This window comes from Bidens hawaiensis, unplaced genomic scaffold, assembly GCF_021521415.1.
Source record: "Bidens hawaiensis isolate Kalapana, Puna unplaced genomic scaffold, B.hawaiensis_p1.1 tig00003244_1, whole genome shotgun sequence".
NCBI lineage: Eukaryota > Viridiplantae > Streptophyta > Magnoliopsida > Asterales > Asteraceae > Bidens > Bidens hawaiensis.
The window spans coordinates 2,366,937-2,390,694 of NW_027491178.1; the positions used below are offsets into that span (position 1 = coordinate 2,366,937).

A 23,758-nucleotide genomic window follows, 5' to 3' on the forward strand; every position below is an offset into this window, starting at 1 on the left:
CCAATTCCAACAACAATAACCACCCCCATTGATTTCTTCTTTCTTCTTCTTCCATTCCAATTCTAATTCCAATTCCAAACACATCTGACCGCAACCGTAACCACATGGACCGACAACCACCATTACAAGAACTAACCTCCGGCGCCAGCGGCCGTATCATCCCGGTCTTCCGATCACTCTTCTCCTCCGCCACCATCCGCCGCTTTCTCATCTTCCTCCAATCACTCTTCCTCCCTCTCATCCTCCATTTCCGTCTCCGCCGTCACCACCTTCCGTCTCCGCCGTCATCTCCATCATCCAAACGCAAGTCTCCGTTCAGACGGAGAGAAATCGAAGAGGATGTGATTAGACGAAGAGCTCTCGCTCAGGATGTTCCCATGCTCACGTCATCCGTTGACGATAGCAGGTGCCACGTCGGCACGTTTTTGTTGTACGGTACTGGACGTAACGCGTTGTTTTGCCGGTCCTGGATTCCGGTGTCTGATGAGATTAGGTGAATTTCGTTATTTGACCTAATTATTGTAATTGTAATGGAATTGGTGCGAATTTTGTTACGGAAGGTTTAGGTTATGTGATTATTGATTGATATATGTTGATAATATGTCTACAGTTGATTATGTTGGATGATTTTGAGTTTTTGACAAGTTCAGTTGATAATATGAAGCTTTATAGATGTTAATTAATTGACTTAAGTTAGTGATTGGATTGTGAGATAGTATGACATAGAAGGATTATAAGTTTTGATTAGGTTTTATAGGAAGTGTTGCAGTAGTTTCTCTAAGCACCGTGTAATTACAAAATCGTACACCAAAGCTTATAGATCGGTTATTAATTTTAAAGTTTAGAAGGCAATTCATTATAGTTCAAGTGTCTGAGGTGCACGTTTACTTAATCCTCATTGTTGATCTTTGTTTGCTTTAGTTTGGAGAAAGTTTTGTTCATTAAGATATGTATAAGCTCAGTTCTGTACTTGAATCTGTGTTTGTGATCGCCACGACACCACATAACTACAGGATTTTTCATTTAGTTGTTTGATTTTGAGATATTTCATTTTTTTAAAAGGTTATCTTGTTTTCAATTGTGCGGTTTGAACCTAGTTTCTTGTCTTCAAGATTGTTATGAACTCTGCCTTCGAGCCATATCCTCTATAATAACAAATTTCTGGAATTGTAAATTAGTAGAATTTAGAACATGACAATTATAAAATTAAGTTAGGAATTAGTGAAATACAGTATTTGTCAATTTCTCTTTCTTATCGATGAAATGAATGGTTTACGGTTTTTACCATTTCAGTATTTTCTAATCTGTAATTTACTTAATTTTTTATTTCCAGGGGCATCTTGATCATCATTCACGGACTGAACGAGCATAGGTAAGTGATCCCTTATTTCAACACTGAACTATTATGTGAACATATAGTAAAGTACAATCGTATGCATAATTGGTCATGTGATGAATATTTACAGTGGGAGATATGCTGATTTTGCAAGGCAACTTAATTCTCATAACTTTGGGGTTTATGCAATGGACTGGATAGGTAGGTATGTTGTGATATATTTTTGTTACTCGGTCGCGACAATTTAAAAAAAAAGTTTGTTCATATTATAGGTCATGGAGGTAGTGATGGATTGCATGGATACGTGCCTTCACTTGATCATGTTGTAGCAGATACTGTAAGCCAAGTTCTTCTTACTTACCTTCATAATATACATATACATACACTTGTCTGTATATTCTTTGTACACATGTTTTGATTCATTCATTTATCCTTCTGCTTGTTAGGGATCTTTATTGGAGAAGGTTAAGTCAGATCACCCGGGAACACCGTGCTTTCTTTATGGGCACTCGACTGGGGGAGCTGTGGTTTTAAAGGTAATTACTATACTTAAAAGTTTTGCTTATGAAGGTCAAAGTTTAACTTTAGTTTAACCAATTAGGCTGCTAGCTATCCTTACATTGAAGAAATGCTAGAGGGAATTATACTCACTTCACCCGCGCTGCGTGTTTCTCCTTCACATCCCATAGTTGGGGTAAGTAACCTTTTCTTCATCTCGTGTTACATGCTTTTCACAAGTGATTAAAAAAATGCAATTATTGGACAAGAGTAGTAAAATAATGGATTTTCTCATAAAGTATTAAGATATTATGCATTTATGCCTCAATTATTAAACTAGCAACCAACTACCAAAATTCTCTAAAATAGCGACAAACATCTAGTTTTTTTTTCTCGAGAGAGAGAATTAGTTTAACAGATTCTGTTGACTGAAAATTTGAGAGAATTAATCATCAATAGTTGTAAAATAATGAATTTTTCTCATAAAACATCAAGATATAATGCCCAAATTGTAATCGGTCTAAGAAATCTAAATAAGTATTAACGAACATAAACGAACGAGCCTAGACAAACGTAAACTTATGAACATACATGAACTCAAACGAACAGACTTAAATGAACATATATGAACGAACGAGACATGTTTTCATGTTTGTTTGTTTATCTAACTAAACGAACATTAACAAACTTTCCATCGCACGATATTACGCCTAAATTGTAGCGATCTAAAAACTTAAATACATATTAACGAATGTAAACAAATTAACCTAAACAAATGTAAACTTACAAGCATAAATGTACAACCTTAAATGAATGAATGAGACATGTGTTCATTTTCGTTCGTTAATTAAACAAACGAACTTCTCACAGTTTGTTCACAAGCATAAATGAATGAATGAATGAATGAATGAACGAGACGTGTTTATGTTTGTTCGTTCATTAAATAAACGAACTTCACACCATTTGTTCACAAACATAAATGAACGAACGAGAGATGTGTTCATGTCCGTTCGTTTATTAAATAAACGAACATAAACAAACCTCCCGCCACACGGTTCACTGAACGCTTGGTTCGTTTACAACCCTAGTCTCATGGTTAGCAGGGCATTGACGGGTCCTGTGAGTTCTCTGGTTACATGTTCTGAATAGTTTTAAAAAATTCGTGCTAGAATAATAAATCATATTTTCTTTATTCTTTTCATAGGCGGTAGCTCCATTATTTTCACTAGTGGCCCCGAAATACCAATTCAAAGGCGCCAACAAACGTGGTATTCCTGTTTCTAGAGACCCGGCAGCTATGATAGCGAAATACACGGACCCCTTAGTTTACACCGGGCCCATGAGAATCCGAACGGGCCATGAAATTCTTAGAATTTCGTCTCACTTGGCCCGTAACTTTAAGTATGTGACGGTACCCTTTTTTGTGCTTCATGGAAGTGCTGATAAGGTAACTGATCCGCTTGGTTCACAAGATTTGTTCAACCAGGCGGCTTCAAAGTACAAGCACTTAAAGCTGTACGAAGGGTTCTTGCATGATCTTTTGTTTGAACCCGAGCGTGAAGAAATTGGACAGGATATTATTGATTGGATGGTGAGGAAATTAAGTTTTCATCGTTGTTAATAAGTGAACGATTAGTTGTTCGTTTTAATGATTTGTTGAAAAGAATGTATGTGTCTGAATTTGGATTTTATTCTTTTGGTGTTTGATATCAATTGTATATTTATACAAGCTTTTAAGTATTCGGTAACTTCTTGGACGTCTGGTTCACAAAATGTCAGTACCGTGCCAGTACCAAAATGAACTTAAAACTGAACCGACACAGACCGAAACTGGACTCTTGCCGCATCACCCTATCGAATGCTGCTGGTTATTTAATATTCTAATCATAATTTGATTAAAAAGGATAAGATGCCCAAAACCACTTTTAAACAAGCAAGCATAAAGTGAGTCTTACACGCCAATAATATAGAAAGAAAAAGGCAATACAATTATTTATTTATATTTTGTATTTTCAAGCAAATGAATATTGGCTTTCAACAAGTACCACCTTGAAGCTCCTTCTCCATCCTCTAAGCCATAGCTTTTAAAGATGATTCCAAATAACCCAAAAAATCCTCCAATCCCATTCCTTCCACCGGGTCCGCTACGAACCGCCACTCCACCATGCAACCACCATCCATCTCAACCACTTTCATCTCTGCATAATAACCAGTAAAGCCTAGGTTATTCTCTCCAGTCTCATACTTCAAACACCGTTGGACAGGATCTAGTGACACCAACTTCTCATGACACCACTTAACGACGTCGTCGTTAGAAGGTGTTGATGATGCTTTTATGATGGTGGCACAATATCTTACTAGACCAGGTTGACCATGGACTCCTTGAACATAGTGGCATGTGTCTAGAGTTGGAAGCCACTTATGGAGGTTGCAAAAGTCTTCAAGTAGAGGCCATACTTGGTCTGCTTTGGTGGTTTTGAGTTCTGCTGTTGTTTTGCCTTCCCATTTTGGATTCTTGGTTTCTTTAGCCATGTGAGAGACAAAGTGAGAGATATAGGGAGAGAAATGCGCATATATATTTGTGGAGTATATTGAAAATTGTAGCTAGCGGACTTTTGATATTTTTTTAACAATCATTTGGATTACTGACAGGTCACTGGTTGACATGATCATCTCCATTCCTCCGGCAAATTCAAATTTGACATATATTTATAAAATTTCTACAACTAAATCATAAAAACAGATTATCTGCTTTGATCAAATTCGGATGAATATTTACGGATATATAATGCCTATGTATGAAGTACTTATGAGAAATAAATTCACTAGGGCCAATAACATGATTGTTATGTTTAAACTTTAATGTACGCAAGATAAATCGAATGGTTGTGGAATTAAAGAGGTCACACCATGAAAATGACACTATGACTCTGCTAAAGTCAAGACTAAGAGTCTAACCATATGTGCCGATTAATTTAAATTAAATCTGATGAAATTTGACCATATATATAATGAAATAATTGTTAAAATACATTTTGTGACTGGAAAAAAAAAACGTGGCTTGCTAGTTTGTTTGTTGAAAGTTTAAGAAATAGAGTAGCATGAGTTATACCTAGAGGTTACAAAAATTGCATTTAATCCGGATATATTCTTGAAATTGTAAATCAAGAACAAAAATTGAGGATGGATAGATGAGATCGAATATTTGTCTACAAAATATGCTTTTATGCTAAAGATCATTTGTGGTCTGGAAGCAATAGAAACAAGTTATATTCTTAATTATCTAACAAAAAATAAAGAAAATGTAAATAGACGACAAAACCGAATAATATTTTGGCACCGCAAAATTACAATTGTAATGTTGCAGTGCCAATTTGATTGCCCGTGTATAGTTTTAAAAGTTTGAGTTTGCTTCTCGTTTATTATCTACAAAATATTTTATTAATTAGTTTGCATTTATTTGTAGCTTAAAAGGTGGTGAGGTGGCAGGGAGTGGCGCGCCTCAACACAATATAGTCTAATAAAGTTTGAACTCTCACAACTTGATTGAAGAAAATCCACGTAAATATATATAATGAAGTTTTAACTCTCTATCACTTAATTGACGAAAATTCACTAAATGCCACCGGATTAACATCCTATATGTTAAATATTTAAACAAGGTTCTATCACCTAAATAGAATTCACACGAATTTCTAAAAGGTGTTGCTAAATACTTATGCACCTCAATATAAAGTATACATGATTTTTCATTATTTTCATATAAACCTCACATGGTTGGATGAGGTTATATAACCTTGACTCGTGTCACTGGTTAACGGTAATGGTTTCCTTTTATTTTATTATTGTTTCCATTATATTAAGTTTGACTCATAACCCACCACCATTCTTCACCTTACCCCACACGGACCATCAATAACTCTTAAGCCTCCACGACACTAAAACACCAACCTTTAATTTCCAACACATAATTTTGTTTTGAGGATCACTAATCACATGACACACCTACACACGCGTATATGAGTTATAAGGCTACGTGTAGTGGAGGGGTTATAAAATGAGACGATTTGTGTCACGTGACGTCCGGTCAGCAAAGAGGGGTTATTTTAGGGGTGTAGTGATGTTATAGCTATATCACACACACAACATATTATTATAATAATATATATATCAAACACACACCCCGATAAGAATTTGTCGCCCCCCTACATTTCGCCCTTTTGTAGCCCTGGGGCGGCGTTCTCGCCCCAAAACCCCACTTGTCACCCAATTTGCCGCCCCGTTATGTATAGCCTAATTGTGTTGTACATCATGTTCAAAGGCAGAGGCGGCTTTGAGGGGTGGCGGATTGGCAGGGACGGTGATGGCTCCTTGCCCGATTGACTAGTTAGGCCTGATTTTATTTTTTTTTAAAAAATATTGATATGTGAAAATAAAATTTGTAAAATTTTAATATTTAAATCCAATTACTTAATTTCTTTAATTCCATTTTCATAAATATTTTTTTTGGCACAATAAGCCGGGTTTGAAACATTAATTGTTTATATCTAATAGGAATAAGCACTTTTATTTATGACCCGATTTTTTTCTTGGGCTTAAATTTTTTTTAACGATTCTTATATGCAACCGTGTTCAATACAATATATGAAGGGAAATTATGTGATTATTACTGTTGTCATAATATTACTCGTTTAAAAAGCATTCAAACACAATACTACACATAAACATGACACGTTCAATAAAAAAGATATTTTATGAATATTTTATAAACACCACACGTTCATTGAAAAAGATCTTTTATATTTAGACATCTATAAAAACTGGATCACACATTTATTTATTTATTATACGTGGTGTCTAACACATATAATTAAAAAAAGTGAATAATACTACACCATACTTTATTTAAACTAACAAAATGCAATATAGGCAAACTCTGAATTATAAAAGGATCAATAGCTTAATAAACAAACACATGCTTATAATTTATTTATGCTTCTAAGAATATATCAAACCTCAAAAGGATCAAACATTGCTTTGAACCAAAGCATCCTCCATTTTCTTGGTAGTTTGATCTAGCCCAATTTGATACTTCTCAAGCAAAACATCATACGTTAACCCGTCAATCGGATTAACAACATACGACCACTCGACCACAAACCCTTCGGCATCACCAGGAACAATCTTGATCGTTGAAAGATAAGACTTGAACCCAATGTTACAATCAACCATCTCATAGCTCATTAACATATTTTCGTGATCAACGGCTACTAAGCGCTCCTTCGACCAACTAACATGGTCCGGACCACCATCTTCATTTGGGAGTGAGGAAGTGACACAATAGCGAGTGCCACCGACCTCGCCATTGGTGCCATGGACACTGTAGCATGTGGACAAGGTGGGAAACCATTTGTGGAAGTTGAAAAAGTCTATGAACAAAGGCCATATTTGATTTGCATTTGCTTTTGTTAGAGTGCTTGAAACCTTGCCTTCCCATTTTGCCATTGATGACTTCTCATCCATTTAGTTTGTGTATGTTTTTTATGAGTGATCATAAAGGTGGAGTACCCATGTGTAATATTTATAACGAATTTAATATGCTATTATTAGCTTTTCCTTTTATAAATATATTGAGTCTTTAATGCATATATATTTGTATAATAGCCGTTAAAAAAGGTAGGCTTGTTGGATTTTTATAATCACAATTAAATAATATTGGCCAATAATAATTCTAGCTGAGTTTATCAGAACCGGTGGTCTCAAATTTTAAAATTTCTACTCTCGTTGGTCCTCCGTTAAAAAAAAATTTAGCGCCAATTGATCTTTTAATTGAAATGAGGATACACGTCAACTGATATAAAACGTAGCTTGAAACGGTGATTCAATACTGTATATGTATTTTATATTTCGTCTTCTTTTAAATGATCTTTGATCTATCGCATAATAAAGTAAACATATTTCTTATCTTATTTTTAAATCCATAATAAAAACTTGGATCTAGACAAATGCTACCACCCTCAATTGCTTGTACTAGTGTTTGTTTAGTTGTTTTAATTATAATTACACCGAAAGAAAGGTCAATGTCACAAAACCAATATGTCTTTCTTTTGCGTTGTCATTGCAACATTTGTCAATATTTCGATTTTTTGTCGTTGTGCATTGTTTGCGTAATTGTTTTGTATTCTTTGGGATGAACAGTTAGCACATAAACATTTGGGTTTTGCTTTAAACCTGAATTTAACTAATTCAACTACGAATATAAGCGGAAAACTTTGACGTGTCAAATGAACCGTGACCTCGTGAGGTAATAACTGCCTTAGAGAATCGACCCGATAGTTCTTACCGGAGATACGATCATTTTCATTTCTCAATAGTCAATAGTCAATAGTTTATTATCTTTGTTATATTGTCCTCATTCAAGTAACAACGACATATATCACTTGTCAATGTTGAAATATGTGGATGAATATTAGTGGTTGAAGTATCATGGACATGTGCATATGGGATGGCCAAAAGAAGTTAGGGAACATGTCAATTTGTACCATACAAAAATTTAATTTTATTCACCCAATTTTTTAATATTCGTTACAGTTTCTATTAATATTGATAAATTGCCTAAAGTATATTAAAATGCGAACCAACTTCGACTCACATGAATTAATGGTAATCAATAGTATAAATTATATGACAATACAAAATGATTAATACGAGTAACAAATTGTAGTTCTCAAAATGACATGGAGTGTAACCAATGCAAGTATGAAAAACTTTAAAGTGAAATAGCTTGGCTTCATAAATGTATTTAACAAAAACCTATTTTATTAATTTAGTTTTATCAAAATGTTTTAAATAAATGTAGCTTGGGCCCGAAAAAAAGACCTAATCGTGTGGTTGGTTACTCAATTTCTGTTCGTGGGTGATGGGTCTATCTCCGGCCCATATATTATTTATGTTTCTATTTTTATCCATTTTCACCTTTTTCATATTCATCATATCCGATTGAAACTGATCCATTACCTACGGATTTTTTCTTGTTCTTTTATACTTTTATGGTTTCAAGGTGAGTTGAGTATTAAAGGTGTGTGTACACTTGTTAAAATGGAATTAATAATCTTTATAATATAACTAGTGTTTCCCCGGCGTGTTGCGCCGGGCAGGCCTATGGATGTTGGTAAAACCCAAGCGTTAATGCGGTAAATTGACACGAATTTGGTTAGATTCGGTTACGTATGTTATGGTATCGGAATTAAAACAAAAAACAAAACAAAACATATATGTAAAAATTGAGGTGGAACAATGGGGCGACATCGCTCGTGCAATAGAAAACCACTATCTTCTTTTTGAACGGCCAAACGAATCCTTTAAATGAATTACTTGCTAACTTCACTACATCAAGATATGCTCGCATTCCGATCCGAGATACACCCTCACCTAAGGGCAACGTCCGTAAACACTCGTCCGAAAACACGAAAGTGTGATGAGATAAAACTCGTCCAGTTTAAAAATCCACACATACTCGTCTAACGACCTCCTATCATTATATGATGTTGTCAAAACTAAATAATGAAAACATAAATCAAACGTATATCATATAAAACACCTACCTTTAATTATAATAATTGATATCATAATTCATAGAATTCGAGAGAGCAGTGGATAAAAGAAAGTAAATCTTGTAAACACCAGTACACGTGGCAAAACAAGGGCTCAAATCTATCAACATACCAAAAACTTCATCACACACATACACATTTGGGGAACAATATACATTTATAAAAATTTGGCGGGTATCATAAATCCATATACATATTCATACATACACTTTGTGACGCTAAACAACACAAACAACAAACAAACAGCAAATCAAATCAAATCAAATCAATGGAAGAAGAAGATCGTAGGCAGAGGCTTCTAGAGCGAGAACTGTATCAAATCGAGCAAATTCGTCAGCTCGATGACGAAGAATTGGAGATCGAAGAAGTCGAACACGGTCACCAATCCTCCGATGACGAACAAATCGAGTATTATTATTATTATTATTATTATGCCGTTTTTAGTTTATTATACAATTGAATTGGTTTTATGTTCCTTTTGTTGTGTAATTTGTTTGGAATTAGGGCTTAGGGTTTCGAATTGAGTCCGATAATGTGTTGAGGTCTGGTACGGTTTGATGTAGGGTTATTTGTGATAAAAATATTACTGTTGTTGGTTTGTGGAAGGATTACTCTAATTCGAACAAGTATTATTACACCGGACGAGTTCTTCAGGCGTTAAGGTTGTAGACAAACTGAACCGAATCGTACAAAGACTTGTTCGTGTTTGTTCGTTATGGTTTTATTGGACGAGCGAACGGTTCGTGAACATCTAACTTAACGGAATCACTTGTCCGTGTTCGTTCATTAAGGAAATGAACTTGTTCGTGAATGGTTCATGTACACAAATGAACAGAAACAATGTTTTGTTTGATTTGGCTAACCAAGAATGGTTAGTGTCAAAAAACATAAAACGGACGTAAACCAACACAGTTGAACGAGCATGTTCTCTGTTTGTGTTTGTTCATTTAGTTAATCGAACAAAATTTCTTGTTTATGTTTGTTCATTTATTAACCGAACATCTCGTCGAACATTCAGGAATAGTTTGCCTAACGTTCTGTGTATTTACAGCCCTTGCTAACTAGCTAAAATGTGTAGATATGATGTATGAATACAAGAATTTTACTAACATGTATCAGGTTTTAAACCCTAAATATTGAAGTAAAGATGGAAAAATAAAGAGGATGCAGATACTGATGGCGTCAGGGTTGACCCAGGCCTTGGCCCAATTACCTGCTGTTCTGACCCGCTGATGTGCCCCATCGAAGGCCCAAGTTGAGCCAATTTGGTCGACAACTTGGATAACAAGCTGGAGTGTTTTTTTCTAGTATTTTTTATTATAAATTGTTTAAGAATTTGTGTTTGATTCAGTTTCCTTTTCCATGTTTATTGCCTAAAGTCTTGGCTAGGTTTAGGCTTTAAATACCTATGTTTTCTGTTTTTAAAGACAGTTTTTGTTACGTATTTTTCTGAATAAGAATTTACCCAGCTTGTTCTTGTGTTTATTTGAACCTTCGTGATTGCATACTGCATCAGTTGGTATCAGAGCACGGAGATCAACCATGGACGGACGTGGAAGACGCGCTCATCGACAGGCTCGTAGATTCGCCGACCGAGGCAACGAAGACTTTCGATGCGACCCACGTGACGACGAGATTGCACGTCTACAACAGCGGATCCGGGATTTCGAGTTGCAGAACGAGCCTTGTTTTGATGAAGAAACCGAGACCGACCCGAACATCTGGGATGGCGGGTACGGACCTCACAACCCTTTCGCGCAGGATGGGGAGAACTCATTCGGGCGACACGAACCCCGAGACCAACCAGACCCTCTTCGAAACTTAGGAATCAAGATCGAGATTCCCGAGTTTGATGGTAAAATCCAACCTGACGAGTTTCTGGACTGGCTTCATACGGTTGAAAGAATTTTTGACCTCCGCGATATTCCTGACAGGTACAAAGTTAAAATTGTGGCTATTAAACTACGTAAGTATGCTTCGTTGTGGTGGGAGCACGTGAAAAAAAAGGGGCTCAAGAAGGGCGGTCTAAGGTTACTACTTGGGAAAAGAAGCGGAAACTATTACGTGAAAATTTTTTACCTCCTAACTATCGCCAAGAAGCCTTCTTGGATTATCATCGTCTCTCCCAACGGTCATCAACCGTTGACGACATAATTGCTGAGTTTGACAGGTTGAGAATGCGTTGTGGCGCCGAAGAGGAAGAAGAACAAGTCATTGCCCGTTTCTTTGGAGTCCTACGACCCGAAATCGCTGATGTAGTTCAATTACAACCCTATTGGACTTTTGATGAATGATGATGTCTGTCAGTTAGCCTTAAAGGTGGAAAAACAACTTAAGGCCAAAAACAAACTCCCACTTGCCCGGACTACCTCCGTTAGACCTAAAGCATCCCGAACCCCGTTTAAACCCGAGGCATCCCGGGCTGCCTCGAACAACCCGACGTCACGGTTTACCGCTCCCAAGACCGAGGGTTCATCCGTTGCCCCTTCCGGGGCTTCTCGGGCACCTACATATTTCAAATGTGGGGGACTCGGGCATTTTGCTCGAGACTGCGCTAACACCCAACTAGTTACGCTCACTGAAGAATTCCCTCCTGTTTACGACACCGAAGATGATCAAACAAAAGATGAACAGGCTGAAGTTGTTTACCCGGATAAGGGTGAGTTCCTAGTGGTTCAACGGCTACTCAACACGGCACCAAACCGGACCGTTGACGATACCCTTTGGCTTCGCAATAACATCTTCCGCACTCAATGCACGGCGAAAGGTAAAATCTGCACAATTATTATTGATGGTGGTAGCTGCGAAAATATGGTCTCCACAACCATGGTCGAAAAACTTGGCTTAAAACCCGAATCCCATCCCGATCCCTATCAACTTACATGGATCAAAAAGGGTAATGTAGTAAAGGTAACACAGAGGTGCTTAGTCCAATTTAGCATCGGAAGCCGGTATTCTGACGAGGTGTGGTGCGAAGTAATCCCCATGGATGCATGCCATATCTTGTTGGGACGGCCCTGGCAATATGATCGACGGACCCAACATGACGGGTTTCAAAATACTTATTCGTTCAAAAAAGATGGCGTGAACATGACTTTAGCCCCCCTTGACACCCGCGCAACCGAAACCGAGGCACCTGTTCTTACTAAGTCTGCATTCTTGGACTTTACTCGGCACACGGACTCACCGATTATGTTTGCTGTAGTGATAGCTGAAACAAACCCAACAGCCCCTACGTCGCCAGCTGAGTTACAACCCCTACTTAACGAATTCCTTGATGTGTTTCCAGCAGAAATTCCTGCGGGTTTACCGCTGGTCCGGGAAATCCAGCACTGTATCGACCTTGTACCTGGTTCGGTCATTCCTAACAAGCCTGCCTACCGTATGAACCCAAAAGAATACGAAGAGTTACATCGGCAGGTTAGTGAACTTCTTGATAAAGGGCTAATCCGTGAGAGTATGAGCCCTTGTGCAGTCCCGGCCCTTCTGGTCCCCAAGGCCAATGGAACGTACCGGATGTGTGTTGATAGCCGAGCGGTCAATAAAATAACCATTAAGTACAGATTCCCCATACCACGTTTTGACGACCTCCTCGATCAATTACATGGGTCCGCGGTGTTCTCAAAAATTGACCTGCGCAGAGGATATCATCGGATACGGCTACGACCCGGGGATGGATGGAAGACCGCTTTCAAAACGCGGGATGGGTTGTATGAGTGGATGGTGATGCCTTTTGGTCTCTCAAACGCCCCAAGCACGTTCATGCGCCTTATGAATCATATCTTTAAACCGTTGATTGGTCGATGCGTAGTCGTCTACTTTGATGACATCTTGGTCTTTAGTACCAATCTGCAACAACACCTACACCATCTCCGGCAGTTTTTTTTTATCCTACGAGAGCAGAAACTTTATGCTAACCGTGAGAAATGTTGTTTCTTGTCACCCGAAGTTTTGTTTTTGGGTTATCTTGTTTCAGGTAATGGCATTCGGATGGATGAATCTAAGATCGAAGCAATCCTGACTTGGCCCACACCATCCACACTACATGAGGTTCGGAGTTTCCATGGGTTGGCGTCCTTCTACCGCCGATTCATCCGAAATTTCAGTTCGATTGTGGGTCCTATTACTGATTGCTTAAAAGGAAATTCCTTTCGTTGGAATCCCGCAACCTCAAAAGCTTTCGAGGAACTCAAGCGATGTGTTACTCAAGCTCCTGTTCTAGCACTTCCTAATTTTCAGAAAACTTTTCAGGTGGAATGCGATGCATCAGGCTCTAGCATCGGTGGCGTCCTTAGTCAGGAGGGCCGTCCCATAGCCTTTTTCAGTTAAAAGCTTAGTGAGGCCAAGCAGAAATTTAGTACATATGACAAAGAGTTTTACGCCATCATACGCAGTTTGGAATATTGGCGTCACTACTTGCTCCACACGGAATTTATTCTCTTCTCCGATCACCAAGCCCTTCGGTTTATTCAAGGGCAACTTAAGCTCAACCCCCGTCATGCTAAATGGGTTGAGTTTTTACAAGAATACTCCTTCGTCATTCGGCACAAATCCGGGGCTACCAATACTGTTGTTGATGCCTTGAGTAGGCGGCGGGCTCTTCTTACCTCACTTCAAGTGCGAGTGGAGTGGTTCGATAACTTTTGTACTTTGTATCCCGATGATCCCGACTTGCAACGATATGGGGGGCTTGTCGAGTCGCACCAACGGATGGTTATTCTCTACAGGATGGGTTCTTGTTTAAAGGAGTGCGATTGTGTGTTCCTAAGTGTGCGTTACGTGATGCCATTATTCTTGAAGGTCACCAAGGCGCATTAGCAAGTCACTTTGGACGAGATAAAACTCTCAAGTTGGTTAAAGAACGATTTGTTTGGCCAAAGATGAGTGTTGATGTTGCTCACATTGTTGATAGGTGTCGCACGTGCCATATTGCAAAAACTAATCACACGAATGCGGGTCTTTACACACCACTACCAGTTCCCGATGGTCCATGGGAAGATGTCAGCCTTGACTTTGTTGTAGGTCTCCCACTAACACAACGCAAGAAAGATTCTGTTATGGTAGTGGTCGATCGTTTCTCTAAGATGACCCATTTTGTTCCATGTGCCAAAACTTATGATGCAAGTCACATCGTCCGTTTGTATTTCGAGGAAATTGTACGCTTACATGGGATTCCTAAGACATTGACATCGGATCGGGATGTCAAGTTTGTCGGGCATTTTTGGCGGACTTTATGGAGGAAATTGGGTTCCCGTCTTAATTTTAGTAGTGCTCACCACCCCCAGAGTGATGGTCAAACCGAGGTTACGAATAGGAGCACCACCCCCAGAGTGATGGTCAAACCGAGGTTACGAATAGGAGCCTGGGGAACTTATTGCGTAGTTTGGTCGGTGCTAATCCCAAACAGTGGGACCTTGTTTTGCCTCAGGCAGAGTTTGCTTATAACCGCTCTTCACATCGTTCTAAGGGTATGAGTCCTTTTATGATTGTGTACGGTCGCAACCCATTTACACCATTGGATCTTGCTCCTCTTCCTGCGGTTACTCACTATAGTGCAGAAGGTGCGGATCGGGCTGCCCAAATTAAGCTTATGCATGAACAGGTTCGCGACAAGATTGCCAATAACAATATCGTGTATCAAAGGAGAGCTAATGTCAAGAGGAAGAAATTAGTATTTCAACCAGGTGATCTTGTGTGGGTACACCTTAGCAAGGACCGTTTTCCGGGTGGAAAAGCGAGCAAACTACAACCCCGTGCTGATGTACCTTTTAAGGTTTTGGAACGTATTAATGACAACGCATATAAGATTGATTTGCCTGGTCATTATAATGTGTCTGCCACTTTCAATGTCGCTGATCTGTTACCAGGCCCGGAGCTGGATGACCCCTTTGACTCGAGGACGAGTCCTTCTGAAGAGGGGGAGGATGATGGCGTCAGGGTTGACCCAGGCCTTGGCCCAATTACCTGCTGTTCTGACCCGCTGATGGGCCCCATCGAAGGCCCAAGTTGAGCCAATTTGGTCGACTTCTTGGATGACAAGCTGGAGTGTTTTTTTCTAGTATTTTTTGTTATAAATTGTTTAAGAATTTGTGTTTGATTCAGTTTCCTTTTCCATGTTTATTGCCTAAAGTCTTGGCTAGGTTTAGGCTTTAAATACCTATGTTTTCTGTTTTTAAAGACAGTTTTTGTTACGTATTTTTCTGAATAAGAATTTACCCAGCTTGTTCTTGTGTTTATTTGAACCTTCGTGATTGCATACTGCATCAGATACGTACACGAGTTTCACCTCATTTAGCTTAAATAAGTGTAATATAGTCTATATTTGGTTAATTTGTCAAGTAGTTGATAGATGTTGTATTTGAAGGAACTCTTTTATAATCGTTAGTGTATGACTGGCAGTAAAATGAAAAGGGATAAGCTGTCTGATTTATGTGTTCAAATGTTAAAGGCTACGATTATTTTTGTTGATTAAGGATTGAAATTTCTTTCTGGCATATGAAACTTCTCTATTATGTAGTTATTAAGCTTTAGTAGCATGTAGACAGTACACTTGTAAAATTACTGAAAATAATGAGTTATTTGAATTTTGAAGACGAGATACGAATAAAGTAATATGGTTTAAAGTGGTATTATGCTATCCTCAAAAGTATGATATGCACTACTTAAATACTCTGCATCTCAAAATATGTAGAATAACGAGCCAATGTTGGTGATCATTTTTTAGGCTTTTAGTTATATATCAATATTTCTTCCCAATATTCTGGCTCTCTGTTTTGTATAGATTCTATTGAAAAACAATTCCAACTTTTTCTGAATCTCACTATTGCTAAACTTGGATAATGTAATGTGTGTCATTTAGAAGCTTTCATATGATCTTTTAATGTTCTACAAATATTTTCTTTACTTTTCTTTTCAAATCTATTCAAATTTAACACCTTTGGCTGCTTCATGACATAGTAAATATCATGTGAACGATAATTTGTAGCAGTTTAATATTACTTTATCTGTTTCAGTGAGCGTGCATTTGGTGGAGCTTCTCTGCATCTAGCGGTTTTACATTTAATACATCTTTGGCTTCCATGCATTCTTATCTTGGTGGTAAGCATCTCATATATCAGTCTTTTCATTCTTCCTCATTATATTAAAGAAGCCTAATTGATTATAAAATTAATTGCATAAAAATTTCCAATATATCAGAGGTTGAGGATACTCATAACAGGCTTGCTTTCTTGGATGGTGGTGTCATATTGCACGTACCATTATTTTATCTTGAAGGTAAACATCTTTTTCATGTTAATGTGCTTCTGGTTTATTTTCAACTTATGGATTATTTTTGTTATTTAAAATTCAGGTGTCGTTTTGTTTCCCGAAGCAACTCTTCCACTAAGACTAATTCAACCTAGTTTTATAGCCGCTGTAGACAGAGCATTGACACAAGTTGAGGCTCCTTCTACCATAGGAGTGGTATGTTAAAATTTTTTATATTAAACATTTTTTGAACTGTTAAAAGTTCTGTTTCTTTATTGATTATTATTATTTTTCAAGGTTCGTGTTTATAGAGATGGTGACACTGGGAGAATTAAATTTGCAACAACGGGAACAACGGCTGAGGTGTAGTCATAATTCATGCTTTAATAGTTGACTAATTTGCATTGAAAAGTAACATGAACAGGGCATGTTCGTGTTCGTTCGTTTATCTTTAACCAAACAAACGATTAGACATGAACAGTTAAACGAATGAGGTTTTCTTGTCCATGTTTGTTCGTTAAGAAAATGAGTGTGTTCGTGTTCATTTATGTTCGTTTGTTAATAGTATAAATGAACAGTTTACGACCTTAAATGAAAGAAGATAACTTAAAATAGACGAACAAACTTAAACGAGCGAACACCAGTTAAAAATTTTAAAACTAGTCTAGATTGTTGTGAGTCTAAAATATTTTACTGAGTATATGAACGAACCTAAATGAACATAAAGAAACAAAGAAACATAAACGAACAAACAAGACACATTCATGATCACTCTTATAACTAAATGAACAAAAAAAAAATTATATTCATTCGTTTATTAAATAACGAATTTCCTCCTAATGGTTCGCTAAATGCTTGGTTCTTTTACAAGCCTAGGCGCCACGTTAGAAAAGTAAGTCAGTACGATCAAAAGTCACCTCACACGCCATCATATTGACCAGTTAATGAAATTACCTTACATCAACTTTTTCGAGAATTGGTCTTGTAACTTTTACGGTTTTTGATGAATTCAGATTCGACAATATCGCCGGTTGGAGGACGGTTCAATAAACGTAGTTACTCGTGGTCAACAACGGTTTCGTTTAAAACGCCGATGGATGGAGCTTGAAGGAGCAGTATGTTATCAATAACACAAAGTATATCTAATTAATTAATTACGTAATAATTAATTAATACTTTTTCTACTTTTTTCCAGCCATGTGGTGAGATTCAAATAATCCAAGAAGATTTACCATTAAGGACACCACGAGACGCATTTGGAAAATTAACACCGTTAAGAAACTTATCTGGAACCAATGTTTCTCATTCAAAACTACTAGTTCATGGAAATGATGATTATGATTCTGATGATAGTTTTGTAAACGAGTTATCGTTAACCGAACGAAGATTGCATACCTCTGCAATCAAATCTTCTCGTTCTAATTTGTTTGGCGAGTCAACAAGTAGTGACGATGATAGTCCCATGGGTGAACCCCAACCTATATTACCTTTTAGAAATAACAAAAGCAATGTGGAGAGGTTAAGGACAAAACGGGACTTGATACCTGGTCGAAGGGAGTGCCCGAGAGCGTTTTGGCCTTATTGGGTTTACCAGATGTATGACTCGTATAGTCTTGCTCAAAGGTTATCAGGTACTTTCATCTGTTCATCTTCTTGTACATGACCCAAATGAACACGAATGGAGCATGTTTGTGTTTTATACAGTTTAGTAATAGTATTTATTTAAAGATTTTATCTGTACGAACTCTGAAATAATGTATTTAAACGAATTTGAAGTACCGAACTCTCTTATAGATCATCTTTAAAGTAATGGTCATTGAAGTATATCTAAACAAACCAAGATTAGTAGTTCTAAAAAATAACATAACTTTTTAAATAAATAACATGGTTAAACACTTAAGGGCACAAATCTGATATTTTAAGAAAATTATTATTGATTGGTAGAAGTGGGTAAATGTGAAAAATTATTTTGTGACATTATTTTGTTTGTTTGCAGACATGTGGAAAAAAATAGTTGGGACACCTAGCATGGATGCCCTCGTGAGAAATCCCGGTCTTCTTTCGTTTCATGTTGCGAGTAAGATTCCCGTGTCAGAATCTACACGGCAAGAGCTTTTGGAGATTGATGGGATTTCTTATCGGCTACGTCGTGAAATCGAGTTGCTCGAGAATTTTGACCAAATAAAATGTAGAAGTTGCCAGGTATTTATTTGCACATTTGATTATATCTTATATGTGTCTGTGTATATATTTTAATTCAAAAAGAGCATATAAGTATACGTGCTAACTTTTAATCGCGTAAACGAACTAAATGATAATGATATCTTCTTTTTTTATTTGGCAGACGTTGATTGCAAACCGTAGTGATATGTTGGTGATGTCGACTGATGGACCGCTTGGTGCGTATGTGAACCCGAGTGGCTACGTGCATGAAATAATGACTCTTCTTAAAGCGAGTGGATTAGCACTTATTGGGGTACCCACAGAAGAGTATAGTTGGTTTCCCGGGTATGATTCTATTTAATTTTTATATAAACTAGGCTAGTAAACGAACCGAACAAACACGAACAGGGCGTGTTCATGTTCGTGTTCGTTCGCTTAACTTTAATCGAACACACGATCGGACATGAACAGTTAAACGAACAGGGTTTTCTTGTTCGTGTTCTCTCATTAAGAAAATGAGTGTGTTCATGCTCGTTTATGTTCATTCGTTAATAGTATAAATGAATGAACGCGAATGTATGAACATAAATGAGCAAATACCAATTAAATTAAATGTGAATATCAATCTGTCGGGCCTCAAAATTAATAAAACTAGACTAAATAGTAATTGGCTACATATTATTTTTTTATAAAACTAGCCTAACTTTTATGGACCCAACAATTTAAAAGAGTACATAAATGAAAAAATGTGTTAAAACGTAAACGAACGCACATAAACGAAGTAAACAAATGAACATAAACAAATGTGAATGAACGAACAAAAGCGAACGTTAGTGAACATAAATGAATGAAGGAGATATATGTTCATGTTCATTTGTTTAACTAAGTGAACTAAAAGTTTTTCATGTATGTTCGATAATTATATAAACGAACATAAACGAACTTCCAGCCGAACGGTCAATTCATTGCAAGCCTACAATAAACTTTACTCGAGTAGTAAACGCCCGAGTATAGGCGGCAAATTTAAGGATTGGGTAACGTGTCAAAACAAGTTGACCGATATATCAATCTGAACGTGTACTCATACCCGTTAGAGATGAAACATAATCCGGCCCTAGTAATAACTATATGGGTTGAGATTACCGCCGATGCAACGATTATTTCTTAAAAATGTCTGTTTGCTTGTGTACAGATATGCATGGACGGTAGCATATTGTGGAACGTGTGAATATCAAATGGGGTGGCTTTTCACGGCTACAAACAAGAAACTAAAACCGCGTTCTTTTTGGGGTATAAGGAGTTCTCAAGTGGCAGATGACATGCATTGAAATAAAAACTTTGTATGATCTTGTTTCTAATCTCGTTTAGTTTCTTTGTTTTTCAAACATGTAATAATAGTTGGATTTCTTCGGTAATGTGTTTATTATGAAATGTTTTCGCATAAAAATTTCGTTTACATATTTAAAATGATCTAATTAGATTATCAGTGATGACAAAAACGAAAGTATGATTACAAGGCGATCAAAATGATCATAATGCATTATAGTCTTTTTTGTAAATATGGCTAACCATCTTTTGAAGATACTGTATCTGGAGTTGGACAAAACGGCTCCTGGGCTCATTATATGATTGGGAAAGGATGATACTGAGACGGGTATTGGTAATGCCGGCACCCTATTGTAACATTGTGTCTTATACGTGACCTAATATGCATCGGGTATGGGGTTGGTTCATGGGTAAAGTTTGTTGACAGTTACAAGTTGGGATTTAGGATTCACAAATTCTTACTAATTTAATATAATCTTATTATCTTTGGAAGCTAGAAACTGAAAATTAAAAGTTAGTGAATTAGTAGATTTACCGGGGGCAAACGATATAAACAGTTAATTTGAAATTATAAAAAAAAACATTTATTCCTCTTGCAACTTCTGTGTTTCACATCATAGCAAACAAATACAAAGACTTAACTTAATTTCAACACACGGAAACCCTACAAACGAAGAAGACATTTATGCTCGAACCATCGATAAGGCCTCATACAAGTGGCTAGCTTTCAAGCTTAAGTACTCTTTCACCATCATAGATTTAAAACAAGGCTTCTCAAAGTTGGACGAAGGAGCCACCATAGTCTCAACCGGAGGTCCATGAAAGTAGGCAATCGAAATCCGTTGTTTGGATTGGTTCACTATGGCTCGATGCATGGCAGGAGGAAACTTTGCATTAGAGAATATGTGCAAGAGGTCACCTACATTCACCACAAATGCACCCTCTACGGGTTGCACACGACTCCACCCTAACCCTTCAACAAAAACCTCTAACCCGCTAATGCCATTTTGACCGAGAATGGTAAAGAGGAGGGAATCTGTGTGAGGTGCGAGACCGAGGGCTTGACTAGGGTTAGGGCAAGGCGGGTATGAGTTTAGATGAAAAAGACCATAGGAGTCATTAGTTGAAAGAACCCAATTAAACTCTTCTTCTGTGACGTCTAATGTTTCAAGGATTATAAGCAAGAGTTTGTGGGTTAGTAGTTTCATTTGCTCTTGGTAAGCATCCATTGTGTCACTACAATAATATTCATCAAGGATTTACAAAAACACATTAGTTATGTAAATAACATACACATGTACACAAAAACAAAAAGAACAAATAATGAAAAAGTACTGAGTGCAATATTTGGTGTGTTTACATGTCAAGTATGGCTGATGCTGATCGATGTTATATAGTAGCATCATATAATAAAAACAAACAAATTAGGTTCAATGTTAATGACTATTGCTATTTTAACAAAATTGATTAATTTCTTTTAACCTGCTTATTATATACATTATCCTTTATGAAAAATAAATATATCTATAATATATATAAACGAAAACCCAAAAATCCTAGGTGTCGCGATGTGGTCGCTCCCCCTTTTTTTGAAGTCACCAGATTTGCTTGATTTTTAAATGGAGGTTTCTCATGCATCCGACCCGAATTCACAGGTATGGGTCTTACCAAACCCAGATATTCCTTAAACGGGTTATAACATCTCATTAAACTAAAAATTATTCTTACCAAATTATTGATGTGAAAATCCTATAAAATAGGATATACTAAAAACTATTATATGATTTTTTTAAAAATATTATTTATAATTAAAAAATAATTTTATAGTAAAAAATACGCGGGTCTTAGGTCTTACCAAACCCAGATAACTGTTAAACCGGGTTATAACATCTTAGTTATTTGTGAAACCTTTTTATCATCAAACTCAAAGTATATTATAAATTTCATTACAATAAATAAAATTAAACCCAAAAAGTATATAAATATTAAAAACGAGTAATGTAAACAGCCATTATTAACTTTCATACAATAAAAAAAACAAAAATTCAAAAAATAGATAAATATTATAAACAAATAATATAAAACAACCCCTGTAATACGGGGGATTCAATTACACAAGGCCAAAATATGGAATAAAGTTTTGTCTTTATACGGGTTAAGGGTTTGAGTCCCCTTATTGGCATAAAGATGTATTTTAGATATAGATTTAGAGAGAGTGTGAGTTGTTGTTTAAAAAAAAATTAAATGTATTCTATTAAGCGATTCAAAAATATAATTAGATGTAACAAAGTTTTAAAACCGGTGTTCATTTATATCCAAAACTCAAAAACAACATTAATAGCTCACCCACAACAAATAATATAGGGACTCAAGAGATAACTTATCTAATAGAGAGAACTAAAAAAACTCATAAAAAGTTAACTTAAACAATTTTCTTTAATCATTCTTATATGTTATTATTTTTTACTGAAATTATAAAAAAATTGCCAATCACGATATTACATATATGTAAATATGTCAAATATCGCGATCAACTTTCTTCTTTCTTTTTTGTTTTTTTTTTCTTTTTATTATGAAAGGTAACCATATAATAAAAAGACATATTTTTTTTAAATCATCAAGTTTTCGCGAGTTCTGTATTAATTCCCTCTTTAAGGAGTTATTAATATCCAAAAGTCCATTAAATTTTAGTTTTTCATTAACTTCTTTATAAAATTAACGAATGAAAAACAACTAGTTTAAATCATTTTAAAAAATCAGGAATGGTTAACGACCTATATAATTATTTGTTAAAGAAAATTTTCAATCTTACCAAAATATTTGATATTCATGTGGCCAAAGGATCTTAGCATCATCAACGCAAGAACCCCATATGGTGAACCCTTCTTGCCACATGCACTTATCAAAGTATGTTGATACTGGAATCGTACCATACCCGCTCGCTTTTTCGACAGATCTCAAAACCTTACACTTTTCATGAGTCGGAAGAGCAAAAAGCTTTTGTGACTCAGACTCGACCTTCTTGACCAACTCAAAGGGTACACCGTGGTTAATAACCTGGAAAATGCCCCATTTTTCACACGCGTTAGCTATAAAACTTTTTGCATTTGGACTACCGAGATCAATAACAGGAATTGGTGAATCTTTAAGGTCATGGGTTTGAATATTGTCAACCGGCTCGTCTAACTGAGACCACAAATGTGAGTCTGGGACCTTGTTTATCGAGTTAAAGTCGAGAGGGATGATATGTTGATCGGTTAAAGTGTCATTTCTGTTGGTTTTAGAGAGAGTGGTCATGATCACAACTCACAAGATGTTTGAAATCACTCAAGATTTTACATAAATCTTAAGTGATGGTTTATCCAAGTTGTATCGGAATTGATCATGTTACAAGTCGTTATATATATACACGTATTAACATTAATTAAACAAACATCTGGTTGTAATAAATATTTTTTTATGTGTATTAACATATCATCAAGCACATTTAAGTACTACACAGATGCGTATCACCAACTTAATAACATTACACTACAACAAAATGAAATAGAGTAATTTGTATTACGCTAGTTCA

General features: G+C 36.5%; 4 protein-coding genes and 1 pseudogene across 5 annotated transcripts; 2 read left to right on the plus strand and 3 right to left on the minus strand.

The window, feature by feature from the left end:
• Window positions 1-52: 52 nt before the first annotated feature.
• LOC143623025 (uncharacterized) lies at window positions 53-3,569 on the plus strand. Its single transcript, XM_077094034.1, has 7 exons — window positions 53-493; window positions 1,334-1,372; window positions 1,467-1,537; window positions 1,609-1,673; window positions 1,783-1,872; window positions 1,938-2,030; window positions 3,039-3,569. The coding sequence occupies exons 1-7, from the start codon at window positions 105-107 to the stop codon at window positions 3,453-3,455; spliced, it is 1,164 nt and encodes a 387-aa protein (XP_076950149.1). The 5' UTR covers window positions 53-104; the 3' UTR covers window positions 3,456-3,569.
• A 267-nt stretch (window positions 3,570-3,836) lies between these two features.
• LOC143622851 (lachrymatory-factor synthase-like) lies at window positions 3,837-4,623 on the minus strand. The gene has a single exon (XM_077093883.1). The coding sequence runs from the start codon at window positions 4,364-4,366 to the stop codon at window positions 3,905-3,907; it is 462 nt and encodes a 153-aa protein (XP_076949998.1). The 5' UTR covers window positions 4,367-4,623; the 3' UTR covers window positions 3,837-3,904.
• A 2,133-nt stretch (window positions 4,624-6,756) lies between these two features.
• On the minus strand, window positions 6,757-7,588 carry LOC143622852 (lachrymatory-factor synthase-like). The gene has a single exon (XM_077093884.1). It carries the CDS (start codon window positions 7,355-7,357, stop codon window positions 6,860-6,862), a length of 498 nt encoding a protein of 165 aa, XP_076949999.1. The 5' UTR covers window positions 7,358-7,588; the 3' UTR covers window positions 6,757-6,859.
• Window positions 7,589-9,715: 2,127 nt separating this feature from the next.
• Window positions 9,716-20,373, plus strand: LOC143623027 (uncharacterized; annotated as a pseudogene). Its single transcript, XR_013151815.1, has 10 exons — window positions 9,716-9,855; window positions 16,461-16,545; window positions 16,645-16,722; window positions 16,799-16,911; window positions 16,993-17,058; window positions 17,709-17,810; window positions 17,891-18,326; window positions 18,692-18,897; window positions 19,040-19,203; window positions 20,051-20,373. The product of XR_013151815.1 is annotated as an uncharacterized LOC143623027 (transcript).
• Window positions 20,374-20,840: 467 nt separating this feature from the next.
• On the minus strand, window positions 20,841-23,514 carry LOC143622854 (gibberellin 3-beta-dioxygenase 1-like). Its single transcript, XM_077093885.1, has 2 exons — window positions 22,997-23,514; window positions 20,841-21,420 (listed from the first exon to the last, which is right to left on the minus strand). The coding sequence occupies exons 1-2, from the start codon at window positions 23,479-23,481 to the stop codon at window positions 20,868-20,870; spliced, it is 1,038 nt and encodes a 345-aa protein (XP_076950000.1). The 5' UTR covers window positions 23,482-23,514; the 3' UTR covers window positions 20,841-20,867.
• Between the last annotated feature and the right edge of the window lie 244 nt (window positions 23,515-23,758).

What these genes read in the sequence shown, in the direction of transcription:
- LOC143623025 (XM_077094034.1), top strand. Translation starts at nt 105, where the DNA reads ATGGACCGACAACCACCATTACAAGAACTAACCTCCGGCGCCAGCGGC. An exon ending in TTATGCAATGGACTGGATAG is followed by an intron (nt 1,538 to 1,608) that starts GTAGGTATGTTG and finishes TTCATATTATAG; the next exon opens with GTCATGGAGGTAGTGATGGA. An exon ending in ATCATGTTGTAGCAGATACT is followed by an intron (nt 1,674 to 1,782) that starts GTAAGCCAAGTT and finishes TCTGCTTGTTAG; the next exon opens with GGATCTTTATTGGAGAAGGT.
- LOC143622851 (XM_077093883.1), bottom strand. Translation starts at nt 4,366, where the DNA reads ATGGCTAAAGAAACCAAGAATCCAAAATGGGAAGGCAAAACAACAGCA.
- LOC143622852 (XM_077093884.1), bottom strand. Translation starts at nt 7,357, where the DNA reads ATGGATGAGAAGTCATCAATGGCAAAATGGGAAGGCAAGGTTTCAAGC.
- LOC143622854 (XM_077093885.1), bottom strand. Translation starts at nt 23,481, where the DNA reads ATGACCACTCTCTCTAAAACCAACAGAAATGACACTTTAACCGATCAA. An exon ending in CATGAATATCAAATATTTTG is followed by an intron (nt 21,421 to 22,996) that starts GTAAGATTGAAA and finishes ATATTATTGTAG; the next exon opens with TGACACAATGGATGCTTACC.